The sequence below is a fragment of the Papio anubis genome, chromosome 2, assembly GCF_008728515.1.
Source record: "Papio anubis isolate 15944 chromosome 2, Panubis1.0, whole genome shotgun sequence".
Lineage (NCBI taxonomy): Eukaryota > Metazoa > Chordata > Mammalia > Primates > Cercopithecidae > Papio > Papio anubis.
Window position 1 is genome coordinate 184,673,038 of NC_044977.1, and position 20,239 is coordinate 184,693,276.

Below are 20,239 nucleotides of genomic sequence, written 5' to 3' on the forward strand. Positions count from 1 at the left end.
GTTTTTTATATTGAGTCTGAAAAGCATATGAGACATTCAAGCAGACTCATGAAATAGACAGTTGAGGATTTGGGTTTAGTATTCAGAATACAGATGAATTCTGGAGATAGAAATTCTAAAGTCTTCATAATATAGAAGGTATATCAAGTTGTGGCCATGGTGCTGGAGACAGTGAATAGAGAGACAAAAGCAGAGGAGAGGTCTGGTGTCAAATAGAGGGAATCCTTATTTACCAGCTGTTGGGCAATATGTTGGCTATTGTCATTAGTAACAATTTCATGGAAAGATTTAAGAAGCATTTTATTTTTCATAAGATGAAATTCCATTTGATGAAGATAGATAGCTTTCTGGTAAACTAGGCTGATCCAGAGATAAAGATTTAAAAATTCCCAGGGACATTTGGTTAACATTTTACTTCCAATGATTCTCAACTAGAGAGGAAACCACCTCCTGATGGGGAGTTTGGAAATGAATGGGCACATTTTAATAAACTGTCACAATGACTAGAGGACACTGTTATCATTTAATGGGTAGGCAGCAAAATACCTTACTGTCAAACTCAAGAAGACCATAGTACTCTGTTGAGAGACACTGATAAACTCTTGTGCCACATGTGTTTCTCTGGCTTGCTGATTGTAAAGTTCGCAACTGCCTGTCAAGAATGGTCACGGACCCTCTCTAGATTTTCCTCTCTACAGCACTATCTTTGTCCTGAACCTAGAGGAGATGACGGCTCTGCCTCTGCTAGTTCCACATTATTTCCCTGTTCTTCATGACTCCTCTGCAATTACATGGGGATATGTACATAATACCTGTATAAATCAGATCCTTGAGAAGACCTAGTTGGTGCGTGCTGTCATTTTTGTTTGAATCCTGACTCTTACGGCTCTCTTTTCTACATATCATTTGTCTCAAATATAGTTTCCTAGGGATCTTGTAATTCCAGATTTAGCTTCCCGATAAGTTACAAAAAGCTCTTGAATAAAGTGATATCTTTCTGTTTGGTTTTTGTTTTGTTTTGGTTTGTTTTGTTTGGATATTAGTCTTTCAAAGGGTAAACTTGTCATTTACTTTTGTAATTTAAGCAGACTGGATATTCTTGTCTTGTTGGAGTGGCTTTTCCTTTCTGCTTGAAGGTGGTCCCAATAGTACTAAAGAGAAACATAGTTTCCTCTAAGCAATTTATTAAAATATGTATGTTCAAAACATTCCTAAAAATACTCAGTTAAGACTCCAACGTTCTATTACAGAGGACATGGAAAGTCACTTTGAACCTAGGAAAAATTTAAGGTCAGATTTTTCCAGTCAGTAATGCCAGTCATAAAAAAGTCAGCGTAGATGGGCATTGAATGAAAGAGGGAATAAAGCTTTGCTTTTCTTTGATGACTCAAGATCAGCAGAAACCCAGAGTTCCTATTTTGAACACTTTACAAACCCAACTATAAATGGAGACAGTGACTGAGCAACTGGGCTGATGACAGGCATGCTCTCTGCTGCAGCTGTAAAGTCTGCCCCAAGAAAACAGTTCAAAATTCGCGTATTTTGAAATTGAAAACCAATAACATTCATAAACAAAAAAGAATTAATATAGACCTAACTCCTTAGAAGTAGCGTTTTTCATAAGTTTCTTCTTTCAGTCTCCTTCTTGGTGAAGACACACACACACATACACTATTTAAACATCCTAAAGTCTTTGAATTAAAGCATCAGGGCACAATTTTGGGAGCCATTGCTTTCTTCTAGGAAATATCTCACTGCTAGAGCTCTCTTTGGAGATGAGAAAATTTTTCTCAACTTTCTTGTAAATTCCGTTGTGTACGTGTGAGCATGTATCTGAATATTTTACGTATTATCACTATGTGTTTGAAAATAGCATATTTAGCTATATACATATTTTTTTTCCTTTGCAATTTTACGTGCCTTACATCACAGGAGGTGGAAGGGGTAAAGAATAGGAATTATTTTAAAGCATATTTATTTATGTTCTTCATGGTTCAAGAAAACTATGCCAACATTCTTCTGGCCCACATATTCAATTAAATACATAGTGAATCTTTTCTACTTACTGGATTATTTGGTGCTTCCAAGCATTTATTTTTGGCATTTCATTTCGTTTTTGTTTTTACAGGAATTTTTGAAGTTTTATTGTGATTTAACGTTTTTATTTTGAAAATCAAGCACAGTTTAAAAATTACTCTGCTGCAGCTGTAGTTTGCCCCCAAAAACAGATACTTCAAAAATCACATATTTTGTAAATAAAAATGCAGGTATAGAAATATACAGATTACTTATTTACCTATGATTTGTTATATGTATATAAATATATTTATGCAATCATCTATAAATACAGATATGCAAATAGATGTTATTTTTTGAGACTTGAATTTCTGTAGCAATCCTTTTTTTTATGTGTTATTTTTCCATTAGTCATTTTCTAAGCATCTTCAACTTGTAAAGCTCTGTGAGGTTAATTGGGGGAGGGTAGTATCCTAGGATGAATAGTATATGTCTCCCTGTCCCCCAGTCTGGTAGAGAAGCTATGCATAATAGATTAGACCAAATAGATTTCTACATTTTCAATCAGAATTGGCTGTGCCCAGGAGATAAGAACAGACAAGGTGCACCCCTGTGTGTCTGCCCTCTCTCAGAGCAGGCCCTCCACTTCCCTTTTGTTTAAGTTAGGATAGCATGTTACTATTCTTCATGACCAATGTCATGAAACTTTTCCTCTACGTTACTTCTTTTAGAAGTTTTAGTTTCAGGCCTTTTTCATTTTTAAATCATTAACCCAGTTTTAGTAAATGATGTCAGATAAGAGTCTAATATCATTCTTTTGTATGTGTACTTCTAGTTTCCCTAACATCATCTATTGAAGAAATTGTCCTTAACTATCATCTATTCTTTGCCCCCTCATCAAAAATCAATTGACTGTATATGTGTGGATATATTTCTGGGCTCTCTGTTCTGTTCTTTTGGTCTGTATATCTTGTTTTTCTTGCCAGTATCTTACTGTTCTGATTACTCTAGCTTTGTGATATATTTTGAAATTAGGAATTGTAATGCCTTTGGCTTTGTTCTTGGCTTCTAGATCAATGTGGCTTTTTGTGGTCTTTTGTGGTTCCATGTGAATTTTAGAATTATTTTTTCTATGTATGTAAAACGTCATTTAGGTATTTAGATAGGGATCTCACTGAATCTATAGATAACTTTGGGTGGGACATACATTCTAACAATATCAATACTTTCAACCCATGAACACAGATGTTTATCCATTTGTTTGTGTCTTGTATAATTTCTTTCATCGATGTTTAATAGTTTTCAGTATATAATCTTTCTCCTCCTTAGATAACTGTTTTCTAAGATTTTTATGCTATTGTAAGTAGAATTTTTCCCTTTCTTTAATTTTCTGTTGTTCATTGGCAGTGCACAGATATGCAACTGATTTTTTTGCTTGTCTGTGAACTCTTTGAAGGCAAGATCATGCCTTATTTGTATTCTACATAGTAATACATAAATAATAATTAGCAGTTATTAATATTTTTCATTTATTTATTTTTATCGAGTTTCGTTCGCAGTAATTTTTGCTTTCTTTCTTTTTTTCCTATTCTTCTTAGAGCTCCACTGGTTCAACAGCCTCTCCTCCAGTTTCGACCCCAGTCACAGGACACAAGAGAATGGTCATCCCGAACCAACCCCCTCTAACAGCAACCAAAAAGTCTACATTGAAACCACAGCCTGCACCTCAGGCTGGACCCATCCCTGTGGCTCCAATCGGAACACTCAAACCCCAGCCTCAGCCAGTCCCAGCCTCCTACACCACAGCCTCCACTTCTTCAAGGCCTACCTTTAATGTGCAGGTGAAGTCAGCCCAACCCAGCCCTCATTACATGGCTGCCCCTTCATCAGGACAAATGTACGGCTCAGGGCCCCAGGGCTATAACACTCAGCCAGTCCCTGTCTCTGGGCAGTGTCCACCTCCTTCAACACGGGGAGGCATGGATTATGCCTACATTCCGCCACCAGGACTTCAACCTGAGCCTGGGTATGGGTATACCCCCAACCAGGGACGCTATTATGAAGGCTACTATGCAGCAGGGCCAGGTTATGGGGGCAGAAATGACTCTGATCCTGCCTATGGTCAACAAGGTCACCCAAATACCTGGAAACGGGAACCAGGGTACACTCCTCCTGGAGCAGGGAACCAGAACCCTCCTGGGATGTATCCAGTCACTGGTCCCAAGAAGACCTATATCACAGATCCTGTTTCAGCCCCCTGTGCACCACCATTGCAGTCAAAGGTAAGAAACTCAGTAACATAATGAGGAGAATACAGGGGTGCCTATCTTAGTCTGCCTTCTCCAGGAAGCAAAGCCTAAGGCAAAAGTGTATGTGTTACTTTGATTTCACTAATAAATACAATCCCAGGGAAGGATGAGTGAAACCAGAGAGGAGAGAGAGACTATTTGGTGTATTACTGATATGGCCACTGTTTAGTATCAAATGGAATTGCTTGTTCAATCTCGAAGAATCATCTTCCAAAAGGCCACAGAAACTGTAGTATCTCAGGACAAAATGTTCTGATGGAGAGAGAGAAAATAATTTACTTTTCACATCCTTCCCTGTATTGGTTAAAGCTTCTCTCTATTGTGCAGAAACTTCCTATACACCTTGCATTTGCTTGGATATTAAATAGGTCTGTAGCATCTCAAGCCTCAGCAAGGGTAGCTATCTATAGGTGAGACATGTGGAGGGCAAAACTGAGTTGAACTGTTGTTAGGCTGTGGCCCTGTGAAGCGATTATAACTCCCGCAATGTTGGCACCACAGCGGTTGCTGGGGCAGAGCAAGTGGCCAAGGACCCAAGAGATGGGTGAGGCCAAGCGTGTCGAAGATAATGCAAACACCTTGGATAGTTTCTCCTTTGAGAAGGGGCTGCAGTATAATGCAACTTGATTGGGACCCCTTATTTATTCATTTTACTAACCCTCCAGAAACAATCTTATTCTTCAGCCTTTAACACTATTAAGCAATGTTTAAAAACTCCTTATAAGTGACAGTTACTTCTTATTTGATTTAATTGTCCGTATGTGAACCTTTGAAGTTAACACTCTCTGTTACTTTGTCTGAATAGGTAAGGTATAATACTACACAGGCCCACTCACCACAACTTCGATTTTTCATAAGTACTGGAACCAACACAATGTTGATTCCTCCCATTATAACCAGAGGAACCAATAAGAATAACTTAGAATGGGTGAAAATAGAGGAACTGAGCCAGTTTCCAGCCATTTGGGTTGGAGGAATGCCCTTCTTTCTTTTCAGTTAGAACTGTGAGAAATCAGAAATTTGAGAGCCCCCAGTTAGCTAGAAGATCAATGGTAGTTTTGGGGGATGGATTGGGTAGAAGTTAGGACTGTATTTTTAAAAATTCTTTCCACATTTTTAACAAGATTGTCAATTTCAAGACAGATCTATTCACATATTCAACATTATATCAAAAATTTCCTTATAGGGTGTTTACTAAACTATTTTTCCTACAGGAAACTTGGCCGTATTAATGGTGTCCTATGTGAATTTCACGTTCTGTAGGGGAATAGAGCTCTTCCTGACAGTGGCGACTGTGAAGAGCGGGAGAAATCCTATAGCCTTATGTGTGACCACTATATAAAATTGGCCAGCCATGATCCTTTTTCAATAGATAGATTCCAAATTAGAATTTTAAATGATTTTAAACATTACTCAGTTCCTGAAGTCTCTCTATGAAAAGAAATGTTGTTACAGCTGTTTATTTCTTTTTAAAATAAATGTGTCCAAAATAGCCAGTCTGGACAGCCTTGCTCTTTGTTAATGTCACAGTATATTTGCATCAGTTCCTCCTGACCCAGACAAGGGGAGTCTGTTTTCAAAACAACCAGTTCAGAGAAACAGATTATTCAACTTAACCACACTTTTTGTTTTTAACAGTTGTAACAGATTTACCTAGGGAAGATTACAGTAAAATAAAACTTTAGGCCAGAACAATTGCCGTCAAGGTTTAAGTTCACATAGATAGGCAGTTTTGCCCTGCCCAGAGCAGGGTGACTGAAAGGATGGCAGAATGATGTTCCTGAAGGAATGACATGGTGTCTGCCTTGTTTGAGGACTGTGTTATCCCACATAGGAACCAGACATGAGAGAAAGCAAAACTGTGTGTCTTGACGAGACTCACCTGGTGAGAAGTACTGCACTAGTCTTCAGATGCTGTTTTCTCACTAAGTCACTGGGTACTCTGGCCAACCTCTCTTCAGCATTTGGAACCCATCCATTGGTGTAGGAAAAAGAATTAACCCCCCCCTGCTAGAACTGGATCTAAAATGCTGGGTCCAGCCACTTCCTTAACATTTGGCCTGTCCTCACCAACCAACCCAGGCAGATGGAATGAATTTTTACAAACCACGCATCAGAAAACATGGAACTTTATTTGGCTTCTTATCTGAGCAAGGTAGTTATTCAAGATGTTCTATTAGATGATTACAGATTTGGGGTATCAGTAGATTTTACGTTATTTTTAAAATTTTTGATATATTTGTTTTTCAACAGTTTCATGTGTTTTCACATCATATTCGGTTGTGCATTTTAAAAATGAAAATCAAACCATGTACTTTTCACTCTGATTATTAAGAGTGGTTAGAGGTTGATATTTAGCCATCTGTCCGTCTGTGCTTTGGGAAAGGGGAAAGAGGCTGATGAAGCTATGGATAAATTCTGGGCGCGTTGTGAGGGCATTGGCTGATGAAGGGGTGGGTTCCATCACAGTTGTCCTTTGAGCAAAACACTACAGTATTCTACTGCACCTGTGCACAGAGGACCTTATTGTCCTTATATTGACTGTTCGGCTTAATTATGTGACTACGGGTGTGAGAAATGAGCTCTGAATTCTTATCCCAGTTCTTTCCTTGACATTCCGCTTCGAGTTTGAGGAAAACCTCTAGACCTCTTTATGTCACGCTTCAAACCTCAGTAAAGAAGAACATCATCTTTACTAATTAATTAATGATTGCAAAAGACTTGGAAATTTCCAAGGGCTGAATAATTGCCAAGTGAAGACTGTTCGGCTTTCCACTGGCTTTCATTTATTTTTAAATTTTTTTAGTCACTGGTGGAAAACTTACCCTCATGTCTGAAAACAATTATACTTTATTACCTTGAGTACTTCTGGGGAGTTTGGCATTTAACCCATTAAGGAAAAAGTTTAAAAGATGAAATAAATAAATCTCCCCTATATTTGAGATGAGCTGCTTTAGTTTTCCTATATCAGGATAGTATAAAAAGAGGAATATGATATAGTAAGAAAGAGGAGAGACAAGATGGGGAAATGGAGAAAGGAAAGAAAGAATAAAAAGGAAGAAATGAAGAAAGGAAAGAGACAGAATGAGAATCTGCAAGGCTTAGGGATCATGATTGTATTTATGTTCCCATAATGCGCTGAGCAGTGAATTTGCATGCTGCAGTGGGCCACACTATTTCCTACACCATCTGAGCTGAGTTCGTTGGAAAATACTGTTATAAATAAGTCTTTATAAGGCAGAAATGTTCTCTTCTCATTGGAAATCCTCTTAAAGATGCAGTGGAATCTCTTCTCTTTGCCGATTTATAAAAGCTAATGTTAGCTACATCTTGCCATGTAGTTCACAGAACTCGTGTCCTGTGCGTTATATATATCCCTGTGAATTGAGATCCACGTGTTCTCCAGTATTTAGATAAGGTGGCTCAGCTTGAAAGTTCCAGAGCCAGGACCTGGAAGCTAGTCACAACTCTCAGGTCTAAAATGACCAGGCAACTTTAGCCTCCACCTATCATAAAAACTCATCTCCATCAGCCTCAGCTGTTAAAGGGACAGGTATTTGCTACATAGTGTGGGGAAGTGCTGGGGCTGTGCATCCCAGGGAAGCTGGAGAATCTTGTCCCAATTAGTGTAGAGGTTATGTTACATTCTGAAACCATCTACTATTAAAATTTCCTTGGAAAATATTTGAGGAAGATGAGACCTTGGAGGTCAACTAACCATCTTTCTGTAAATCTGAAAGTTTTTCTTTTCCGGAATTAGAACAGATTGTTACTTTTCATTTGGATTTCAAGTTTGGAGCATATTTTATGGTTCAGAGAAGAGTATAGAGGTAATGAAGTGATCTTGGCCCACTGCAACCTCCACCTCCTGGGTTCAAGTGATTTTCCTGCCTCAACCTACCAAGTAGCTGGGATTACAGGCACCCGCCACCATGCTGGGCTAACTTTTTATATTTTTAGTAGAGACAGGGTTTCACCATGTTGGCCAGGCTGGTCTCAAACTCCTGACCCCAGGTGATCTACCTGCCTCGACCTCCCAAAGTGCTGGGATTATAGGTGTGAGCCACCATGCCCAGCCTATTTTAATTTTTGAAAAGAAAAAGTTATATACATTGGTTGCACTGTAAAGAATTGTTGGCATTTGGAGAGAGTTATCCCTATGTTTATCACCGTGTTTATTGTCTCTCAATTATAGGATCGGAGAAAGAAAATGGAAGAGATGATTAGGGTGGGCAGAGGAATGAATGCAGATAGATCCCTCAAGTCAGTAGCTAACACCAGAACACATGTGAAGATGAGAATGGTAGATATTGCTTGAGGCCAGTGACTGTAATATTAGTAATTCCTCTTTGTACAGCCTTTATAGTTTCCAGAGCACTTTGGGGAGCTCACAAAATCCATGATTATTAAGCCCAAGTAGAGGTCTTTGTCTTTCTTTTTCTGATGAGGGTTCAAAAGCCCAGTGATGAGAGCCACTCACTTAACGTCATATGTCAAATTCATCGGAGAGCCACAACTCCAAGTCAGGTCTTCTACAAATCGTTCCCATGCTTTGACCATGGCAAGTGACTGAATGTTGGTATGCTTTGGATGGCAGGAGCTCCTCATCAGCACCAGTGTACATGCCTCCACTGTGACCCATATTACACGCAGAGATTAAAGTGGGCTTAGGCAGTCATCATGGCCTTTGGATAAGATCAGCAGTTGGAGGGGAAGCACCCATTAATTCCCTGCCTGGCACCCAGGCCTGGTGCCTTGAAGCTGTACTTCCCCATTCCCATCACCCAGATAAAATTTGTCCCAAGGTTTTTTCTACCTACACTAAGTACTTACCATGGCGTTCAGTCATCCCCATTTCTCACTTGAACCATTGAAATGACTTCTTACTTAGGGTTTCCTCCCCCAGTCATCTCTGTACCCATACATCCTATATGTAATATCAGATTAATCTTTCTATGGTACCTTATCATTAATTGCCTTTTGCAAAAACCTTAACAAGTTCCCAATTAGTTACAGAATACGTTGAAATCCCAAACTGGATTTTCAGTTTTGTCTCCCCCCTGTATCCTGGATTCCAGCTGATACATTACATTTTTAGTTAATTCTCATCTCTATGGCTTTGCTCACCAAGCTCCTTCTTCACAGTTCTTCCCCAAATAAAATCTACACATCTAGTAGTGACCCATTAAGACCCAGCTACAGTGTTAATTTCTCCCATAAGGCTTTCTCCTCTTCCTAAAATCTAGTTGTGTGTTATTTCACCCTCTCTTTTTGATGGTTTTACACTCTTACTGTACTAGAGTCATTTGTGTTCCTGTCTTCTATCAACTTGTGCCCAAGCATATATTAGACTAAGTTTTGGGAGATAGAGATGATATCTGAATAAACCCTGTATCTCCTGGAGTAAGTAGCACAGAACCTAATATGTGGTTGTTGAATGAATATGTTTGAAGAAACTTTTTTTTTTTTTTTGTCCTTCTAAAATCAGGTCTAAATCTGCTTTAGAACTTAGCAGATTGCTCAGCAAAACACTGAAACCAAAATCTGTTCCTGCTAAACAACTTACTTACCTCAGTAACATGAGAATTGTCACACGAGCAACTCAATATTCAGAGTAGCTAAATAATTTTTCAGGTTCACTCTTGCTCTAATATTTTAAGTTTCTTTATATTATTTTTTGAAGAGTAGATGATTTTGGTGAAGGTCAGTTTCTCACTTTCATCTTCTATATTTTGTACTTTTTGTTTTTTAAGATGTTTTGTGCCTCGCTGCGATCACAAAGATTTTATTCTGTTTTATTTAAGATGAGTTACAACGTAAACTTAGGTTTATGATTCAAGTTAATTTTTGTATATTGTGTGAGATGTGTCAAACTTCTTTTATTTTATTATTATTATTATTATTTTTGCATTGGACTATTCTAATTTTTTCCCACACGCTTTTTTGAAATCTCTTTTCTCCCCTTAAATTACCTGGATACCTTTGACAAAAGTCATTTGATGTCAAGAATGATATTTTCTAGATTTTCTTCTAGGATCTGTACAGTTTTAGGTTTTACATGTATGTCTTTAATTCTTCTGGAGTTGATCATTGTATATGGTGAAAGGTAAGGGTTCAATTTCAATTTTCTGCATATGACTAGCCGGTTATCCCAGCAGCATTTATTAAATAGGGAGTTCTTTCTCCACGGCTTGTTTTTGTTGGCTTTGTTATAGATTAGATGATTGTAGGTGTGTGGCTTTATTTTTGAGTCCTTTAACTCTGACATCAGCCTAGTCAAAGACTTTATGACACACACTCCAAAAGCAATTGCAACAAAAACAAAAATTGACAAGTGAGACCTAGTTAAAGAGCTGCATAGCAGAAGACACTGTCAACAGAGTGACAGACAGCCTATAGCATGGGAGAAAACATTTGCAAACTATGCATCTGACGAAAGTCTAATATCCAGAATCTATAAGGAACTCAAACAAATCAACAAGCAGCAAACAACTAGCCCCATTAAAAAGTGAGCAAAGGACATGAACAGTCACTTTTGAAAAGAAGACATAGAAACAGCCAACAACCATATGGAAAAGTGCTCAACATCACTAGTCATTAGGTAAATGCAAATCAAAGTCACAATGAGAGAGTATCTCACACCAGTCAGAATGGCTATTGTTAATTTTTTTTTTTTTTTAAATAACAAATTCTGGTAAGGTTGTGGAGAAAAGGGAACACTTAGACACTGCTGGTTGGAATGTAAATTAGTTAAGCCACTGTGGAAAACAGTCTGGAGATTTCTCAAAGAACTTAAAATAAACTTACCATTTGACTCAGCAATTCTGCTACTGGGTATATATCCAAAGTAATGTAAATCATTCTGCCATAAAGACACGTGAATGTCTATGTTCATCGTAGCACTATTCGCCATAGCAAAGACATGGAATCAACCTAGATGTCTGTCAATGGTAGACTGGATTTTAAAAAGTGTGGTGCATATACAACATGGAATACTACGCAGCCATAAATAAGGAGGAGATCATGGCCTTTGAAGCAACATGTATAGAGCTGGAGCTCGTAATCCTAATCTAATTAATTTAGGAATGGAAAACCAAATACCACGTGTTCTCATTTAGAAGTGCTAGCTAAACATTGAGTACACACGGACACAAAGGAGGGAACAGTAGACACTGGCACCTATTTGAGGGTGGAGAGTGGGAGGAGGATGAGGATTGAAAAATGACCTATCAGGTAGTATGCTGATTAACTGGTTGACAAAATTATCTGTACACCAAACCCCCGGGATGTGCAATTTACCCATGTAATAAACCTGCACATATATCCCTTGAACCTAAAATAAAAGTTGGAAAGAGAAAAAAACATCAATTTGGCTATATATCCATATATGTTTGGGCCTTGCTAGACTCTATTCTTTTCCATTAATTTATATATCTCTCCGTATGCCAGTGCCACACTGTCTTGATCACTTTTTTTTTTTTTAAGTTCCAGGATACATGTACAAAATGTGAAGGTTTGTTACATAGGTGTATGTGTGCTATGGTGGTTTACTGCACCTGTTGACCCACCTCTAGCTTCCCTCCCTTCATCCCCCACCCCCTAAGAGACCCCAGTGTGTGATATTCCCTTCCCTGTGTCCATATATTCTTATTGTTCAACTCTCACCTATGAGTAAGAACATAGAGTGTTTGGTTTTCTGTTCCTGTGTTAGTTTGCTGAGACTGAGGGCTTCCCACTTCATCCACTGCCCACTTCAAAACATGAACCCACCCTTTTTTATGGCTGCATAGTATTCCATGGTGTAAATGTGCCATATTTTCTTTATCCAGTCTATCATTGTTGGGCATTTGTGTTGGTTCCAAATCTTTGCTATTGTAAATAGTGCTGCATTAAAAATACATGTGCATGTGTCTTTATAGTAGAATTATTTATAATCGTTTGGGTGTATACCCAGTAATGGGATTGCTAGGTCAAATGGTATTTCTAGTTCTAGATCCTTGAGGAATTGCCACACTGTCTTCCACAATGGTTGAACTAATTTACATTCCCACCAATAGTGTAAAAGCTTTCCTATTTCTCCGCAGCCTCACCAGCATCTGTTGTTTCCTGACTTTTTAACAGATGTCCTGTCATCAGATAGAACTTTTTTTCCCCACTTTTTAAAGTCAGCAAGGCTCATTGTTACAGCTCTCCTGTCTGCCCAGTTTGGTTACAACAGTTTTGCAAATCCTTTCCTATACCTTTCCAGCTGAAGATAAGCACTTCCTACTGTATTTCCAGAGCTTTCATCTATGTCTTGGTTTAAACATTTGCCTTTGTTTTAACCTTTTACCATTTTTGCTTTATATTAGTAGCTAATCTTACCCCCAAATACATAGACTATGAGCTCCTTCGGAGCAAACTCATTTTTTTCTGTTGTTCTTTGTGTCTTTTTTTCCCTATCCACCTCCAAATCTTACCCCACGTTTCTGAAAATAGCACCCAAAGCAATACCTCTCACTTTGGGGAGTACTTAGTACATTTTTTAAAAGTGAATGTATTATACAGCCTGGACCACCATAACAAAAATACATGGACTGAGTGGCTTAAATAACAGAGATTTCTTTTCTTATAGATTGAGGCTGAAAGTGCGAGATCGGGGTGTTAGCACGGTGGGGTTCTGCTGAGGACTGTCTTCCTGCCTTGCAGATAGCCACATTCTCACTGTGTCCTTACATGGTGTGTGTGGGGAGGGAGCAAGCCCGCTAAGTGTCTTTTCTTATAAGGTCACTAGTACCATCGTGAGGGCCCCATCCTTATGACCTCATCTAAGCTTAATTATTTCTCAAAGGTCCCATCTACACATACTATCACTGTGGGGTTAAGGCTTCAACATATAAATTTATAAATGGACTCAATTTACTCCATAGCAATAAATCAGGCCTTTTGGCTATAGATCTGTAAGTGCATAATTGGCACTGATTGATGGAATGCAGATCAGAATAGCCTATGTTACTAGAAACATATGTATGTAGAAACTACATGATTAGTTATTTAACAGAGGTTTATTGAACTTTGTGCTGGCTTTGAAGAATTTTCCTAGACACTCAGTAGGGCCCTATTAGCATCTAAGACATTGTACAGCTCAGGTGCATTTTCCTTTAAGGATACATTTAACTTGCCAGATGTCATCTCATTTTTAAGACCAGAGAAAAAGAGAGCAGCATCTGTTGTTTCTTGACTTTTTAATAATAGCCATTCTGACTGGTGTGAGAGATGGTATCTCATTGTTGTTTTGATTTGCATTCCTTTAATGATCAGTGATTTTGAGCTTTTTTTCGTATGTTTGTTGACCGCATAAATGTCTTATTTTGCGAAGTGTCTGTTCATATCCTTTGCCTGCTTTTTGATGAGGTTTCTTTTTTTGTTTCTTGTAAATTTGTTTAAGTTCCTTGTATATTCTCGATATTAGACCTGTGTCAGATGGGTAGATCACAAAAATTTTCTCCCATTCTGTAGGTTGCTTATTCACTCTGATGATAGTTTCTTTTGCAAAAGCTCTTTAGTTTAATTAGATCTCATTTGTCCATTTTGGCTTTTGTTGCAATTGCTTTTGGCGTTTTCATCATGAAGCTGTTGCCTGTGCCTGTGTCCTGAATGGTGTTGCCTAGGTTTTCATCTAGGGTTTTTATGCTTCCTTTTGGGTTTTACATTTAAGTATTTAATCCATCTTGAGTTAATTTTTGTATAAGGTATAAGGAAGTGGTCTGGTTTTAGTTTTCTGCATATGGCTAGCCAGTTTTTCTCGCACCATTTATTGAATAGGAAATCCTTTCCCCTTTGCTTGTTTTTGTCAGGTTTGTTGAAGATCAGATGTTTGCAGATGTGTGGTGTAATTTCTGAGGTCTCTGTTCTGTTTCATTGGTCTATATGTCAGTTTTGGTACCAGTACCATGCTGTTTTGGTTACTGTAGCCTTGTGGTATAGTTTGAAATCAGGTAGCATGATACTTCCAGCTTTGTTCTTTTTCTTAGGATTTCCTTGGCTATACAGGCTCTTTTTCATTTCTACAGGTTTTTTTTTCATTTCCATATAAATTTTAGCATCAGTTTATTGATGTCCACAAAATAGGCTGCTGTGATTTGGAGATTGCCTTGAATCTTTAGATCAATTTGAAAAGATCTGATACCTTAACAATACTGAGTTTTTCAATCCATGAAGATGGCCTATCTCTTAATTTATTTATGTCTTCTCTAATTTATCTCATCTATATATCATAGTTTTGCATATATTTTGGTAAACTTATCCTTAAGAACTTCAAATTTTGGATGCTATTGTACATGGTATTTTAAAATTTGTTTATAATCATTTGTTATTAGCATATAGAAGTAACAATAGATTTTTATATACTGCCTTTGTATCCTATAACTTGTTAAATGTAATAGTTGTACTAACTTCTTTTTTTTTTTTTTTTTTTTTTTGAGACGGACTTCTTAGGCAATTCTACCTGATCATTTTATCTGAAAATTGTTGATGCAATTGTTTATTTCCTTTATGGATAAGTCTATTCATCAACATTTTATGTCTGAAAGATTTGCTTGCTGATTGAAAAAGAAACAGTATCCTACAACTTTGAAGGAAATAAGTTGGAAAAAATAAGAAATCTTTGTTCTCCACTTCCATAGGCTAGCCTAGTTAAACCATCAGACATAGAAGCGATTTTCAGAAACCCCATGAGTCATAACCCCTTACCTTTACAGATGAGAAAACTGAGGCCTGAAGAGTTACAATGACTTTCAGAGTTATGTAGTTAGTAAATGACCACATGTGAGTGCAAAATGTAACTCTTCTATTCTGCGATTCTTCTCTACATTGGTTAAGAATAGTTCAAGACAGGGGAGGTCAGAAGTAAGTAACCTTTAAAAGGTGTAATGATAACTATTGTCAGAATGATCTTATTTCCTATCTTTAGAACCCCATCATTAGTTTTGTAAGGCCATTTAATAATAGAAAATGGTTCCGATTCTAGTGCTCCCTATTCTGTCTCACAGCTGCTCCTGTGAAAACACTTGTTCATAGGCTCTGTGTAATTTTGACTCAGTCCATAATCTCTCTATCCTGTTTTTAAATGTTATCATCAGAATGGATGTACTGGTATACTAAGAAATGTCTGTGAATATTATTTATTTATTTTACTTATCTAATCATTTTCATAGATTCGGTTGTTTAAAAATACCCCAGGTCTCAAATCCCTTTGGAAAGTTCAGCAAATCATTTTAACAGGGGATTCTGGCAATATGTAATTCTTTGTGTTTACAGAGTGAGAGAACTTCTATTTATCAGTGTTTTTTATTTGTTTTGTTTTACTTCAGTTCTAAGGAAAGCAGTTATTTTGCTTATTGACATATTGATATATTCCTTTGGGAATCTCATTTGTTTCTTGGCCAGCTACAAACACTCATAGTGTCCAATTTCAACAAGAGACTATAGTTATTCTCTTCTTCACCAAAGAAATGTGAACCATTATTGATAAATAATTTCTGGTGAATATTAAAGCTTTTAAATGTTTTGCACACAGAGTGTTAGGAAGTGTCTTATAGTGAAAGACACATATTTTTACTACTATAGTATCAAAAGTGCCATTGTCCCACATACAAAGATTTGCTAGTTACTTTAGTTCTTTGATTTTCTGGAATACAGCAACCCCAACTTTTAGCAATACTCTTAACAAAGAATATGGTCTTTGATCTGTTTCATCTTTGGACTTCAGAGAATGATCTTCAAATAATACAGTTTGGTTTATTTCAGAAGGTTGCTTCCCTAAAATAAAATTTTGAAAATATGAGATAATAATATTTAAATTTTTTTTCAATCACTTATAAAATGTACTAAACTCTCTCATATAAGAAAAACTCTATAACTTGTTCAGAGGCAACTTCTCTAGTATCCTACCAATACTGAATGCCTAAGGGAGGGTGAGAACTGATGTCACCTCACTGCCAGCCCAATGTTCTTTCCACTCTGTGAAACTTGCCTCCATTTATAGCTGTCTGTGTTTGTATATGTTACCTCTATTTTATGTAGAGTTGTCCAAACATAAAATATTCCTTGGGCACAGCAGTTTAGAGACTAAAACTTCTGAGTAGTATTTCTGGGACATAACATATATTTAACATTATTTGAAGCCCAAGATTCAGTCAACATTGCTATTAACAGTTAAGGAGTTGAAACTGTGCATACCCTAAATCTGAATTCAAGATAAGAGGCCCCTTGTTATTCAGTCTTTATAAGTGTTTGGTATATTTATGCCTCCTCAAATATGACACCATCTTTTTTTTTAATTCACATTTAGGGATGATTGTTAAAACAAGAAGGAGAAGGTATAAGTGTGGTAGTTGTTTTATTTATGGATTTATCAGTTAGCTGTTACTTATTTTTTGTGGTTCATAATGCAATTTTAACATAAGTCTGAATAAGTTTACTATAGATGATATTAGTAGTCTTTACCAGAGGAAATCATGCTTTTTTATTTTTTTTCTTTTTCTTTGAGACAGAGTGTCACTCTTGTTGCCCAGGCTGGAGTACAGTGATGCAAACTGGGCTCACTGCAACCTCTGCCTCCCGGGTTCAAGCGATTCTCCTGCCTCAGCCTCCCAAGTAGCTGGGATTACAGGCATCCGCCACCAGGCCCAGCTAATTTTTGTATTTTTGGTAGAGACAGGGTTTTACCATGTTGGCTAGGTGGGTCTCGAACTCCTGACCTCAGGTTATCCACCCACCTTAGCCTCCCAAAGTACTGGGATTGCAGGCGTGAGCCACTGCGCCCAGCCGGAAACCATACTTTTTAATCCTCCTAGCCACCCCATCCAGAGCACACAATATATTAGTTAAGGAAGCTACCAGAAGACAACTGAGGCTGGTGGTCTCTGCAGGGGCAGAAAAATGGGAAGTGGAGAGGAGTTCAGAAAGGCAGCCCAGAGAATATGAAGTAGGACCCAGCACAGGACAGCCTGTGGGCCAAATGTCACTTCTCACCTGATTTTGTAAATAATGTTTGCTTGAAATACAGCCATGCTAGCTTCATTCCATATTATCAATGGCTGCTCTCACACTACAACAGTAGAGCTGAGAAGATGCAACAGAGACCGTATGGCCTACAGATTTTAAAACATTTTCTGTATGTCTCTTTACAGAAAAACATCGTTGACTGCTGGTCAAAAATATGGGAAGAACTTCATGAAATTTAGATTCTTATTAAAAGTTCTTGAATATCCCTGAACTATTTAATATTATTTCTTGTCCGGCAGATCCTGAATCTTAAATTAAAAGTTGTTGTGACAGGCCGGGCGCAGTGACTCATACCTCTAATCCCAGCACTTTGGGAGGCCGAGGCGGGCTGATCACCTGAGGTCAGGAGTTCGAAAGCAACCTGACCAACATGGAGAAACCCCGTCTCTACTGAAAATACAAAATTAGCTGGGCATGGTGGCGCATGCCTGTAATCCCAAGTACAAGGGAGGCTGAGGAAGGAGAATCGCTTGAACCCGGGAGGCGGAGGTTGCGGTGAGCCGAGATCGTGCCATTGCACTCCAGCCTGGGTAACAAGAGTGAAACTTCCGTCTAAAAAACAAAAACACACAAACAAACAAAATAAGTTGTTTTGACAGTAAGTGGAAATTTTCAGGGAGGGAAGAACAGAATATCACAATCAACAATTAACGTGCTATGTGCAGAATAGGTTCTATATCCCTCCTTTTTTTCCCACCCTAGTAAACTCTTATTTAAACTTCAAGATCTATCTCTAATATTAACTTTTGAAGAAGTTTGACCATTCTTCCAGTTCTCACATACTATTAGTTTATCTTTTCTCATTCATTTACTATAATATGCACCTCATTCAGTATTTTTATATAATAACATTTTTAAGACAATTTGCATATAATATAATTCACCCATTTAAATACACAATTAAATTATTTTAGTACATTCACAGTATATTTTACTGTATTCTTAAATATAGTATATGTGCGATCATTATCACAATCAATTTCTTTACACCAGGAAGAAACTCATACCAATGAACAGTGACTTTTCTTTTTCCTCAAACCCTCTAAGTCCAGGTAACCATGAATTTAATATCTGTATCTATAGATTTAACAATTCTGGACATTTAGAATAATACAATACATAGTCTTTTTTTCAAATTCTGTTCATGTTAGAGCATATGTGATTGCTGTATTCCTTTTTATTGCTGAATAATATTCCATTGTATGAATACATCACATTATATTTATAGTTTCATCAATTGATGGGCATTTGAGGTTTTTCTATCTTTTGGCTATTATAAATAACGCTTCTATCAATATATGAGTATACATATGTTTTCAGTTTTCTGGGGTATACACCTAACAGTGGGATTGCTGGGACACATGGTAATTTAATGTTCAACATTTTGAGGAACTGCTGACATGCTTTCCAACGGGGCTACCCCATTGTCCATTCCCACCTGCAGGGTATGAGGATCTCATTTTGTCTGCAACCTCCCACCGCATTTGATTTTATTCGTATTATGTGTCTATCTTTCAAATACAAATCCATGTTCTTCAAGAGTGGAAACCATGTCTGCTTCAGTTTTGTTTCTGTATGCCTAACATAGTACATTGCATGCATCAGGCACTCATGAATAAATGAAAGAGTCAACCAGCAGGTGAAATAACATCTGCTGAATTGACATGGAACCACACAGAGTTCCTATTATCCGGAGTTGTTGGGTTGATGGATACAGAAAACCACCATGACACGTGTATATCTATGTTAACAAACCTGCACGTTCTGCACATGTACCCCAGAACTTAAATTTTTTTAAAAAAGCAATTTTATTCCAAAAAAAAAAAAGAAAAAGAGTTGTTTATGTGGGCTTGAATAGCTGTGCTTTTATAGATGTTCTTTTTTTTTTTAATTTTAGCTTTTACTTTAGATACAGGGGATACATGTGTGGGATTGCTACATGGGTAATTGGACCCAGGTAGTAAGCATAATATCCAATAGGTAATTTTTCAGCCCATGCCCTCTCCCTTCCTCCCCATCTGGTAATCTGCAGTGTCTGCTATTCTCAAGTTCATGTCCATGTGTGCTCAGTGTTTAGCTTGCACTTATAAGTGAGAACATGTGGTATTTGGCTCTCTCTCCCTGCATCAATTTGCTTAGGATTATGGCCTCTAGCTCCATCTATGTTGCTGCAAAGGATATGATTTCATTACTTTTTATGACTGCACAGTATTTCATAGTGTGTATGTACCTCATTTTTTTAAATCTAGTCTACCATTTCCAGCTATGTTCTTCATCTTTCTACCATTCACATCCTAGTGTGTGTAACCAATAAATTAGTATTCTTTTTTTTTGAGAGGGGGTCTCATTCTGTCACCCAGTTTGGATTGCAGTGGTGCAGTCTTGGCTTACTGTAACCTCTACCTCTGGGTTCAAGTGATTCTCCTGCTTCAGCCTCCCAAGTAGCCGGGATTCCGGGCATGCACCACCACACCCAGCCAATTTTTGTATTTTTAGTAGAGATGAGGTTTCTCATTGATAGCCAGGCTGGTTTCAAACTCCTGACCCCAGGTGATCCACCCGCTTTGGCCACCCAGAGTGCTGGGATTACAGGCTGGAATTACACCACTATTTTTCATGGCATTTTAGCAGTTAAAAACTGAATGCTCTAAAGTCAGGAGTGGCATGGGCACAGGTGAAAGATGAAAGTTTTATCTTTAGGCCGGGCGCGGTGGCTCAAGCCTGTAATCCCAGCACTTTGGGAGGCCGACACGGGCGGATCACGAGGTCAGGAGATCGAGACCATCCTGGCTGACACGGTGAAACCCCGTCTCTACTAAAAGATACAAAAACTTAGCCGGGCGAGGTGGCGGGCGCCTGTAGTCCCA

General features: G+C 37.9%; 1 protein-coding gene across 22 annotated transcripts in view; it reads left to right on the forward strand.

Annotated features, from left to right (window-relative positions):
• The window catches only part of LPP (LIM domain containing preferred translocation partner in lipoma), a 735,767-nt gene that overhangs the window by 446,191 nt on the left and 269,337 nt on the right, over window positions 1-20,239 (forward strand). For 19 of the 22 annotated variants that reach the window (XM_021933886.2, XM_031662904.1, XM_031662912.1 and 16 more), the window contains one exon: window positions 3,615-4,298. In XM_021933886.2, coding sequence (XP_021789578.2) covers window positions 3,615-4,298 — 684 coding nt within the window. Of the gene's footprint in view, window positions 1-3,614; window positions 4,299-5,539; window positions 8,249-8,520; window positions 10,817-17,497; window positions 17,703-20,239 lie in introns of those variants that run through there. The other 3 variants (XM_031662913.1, XM_031662914.1, XM_031662918.1) reach the window with 3 other exon arrangements.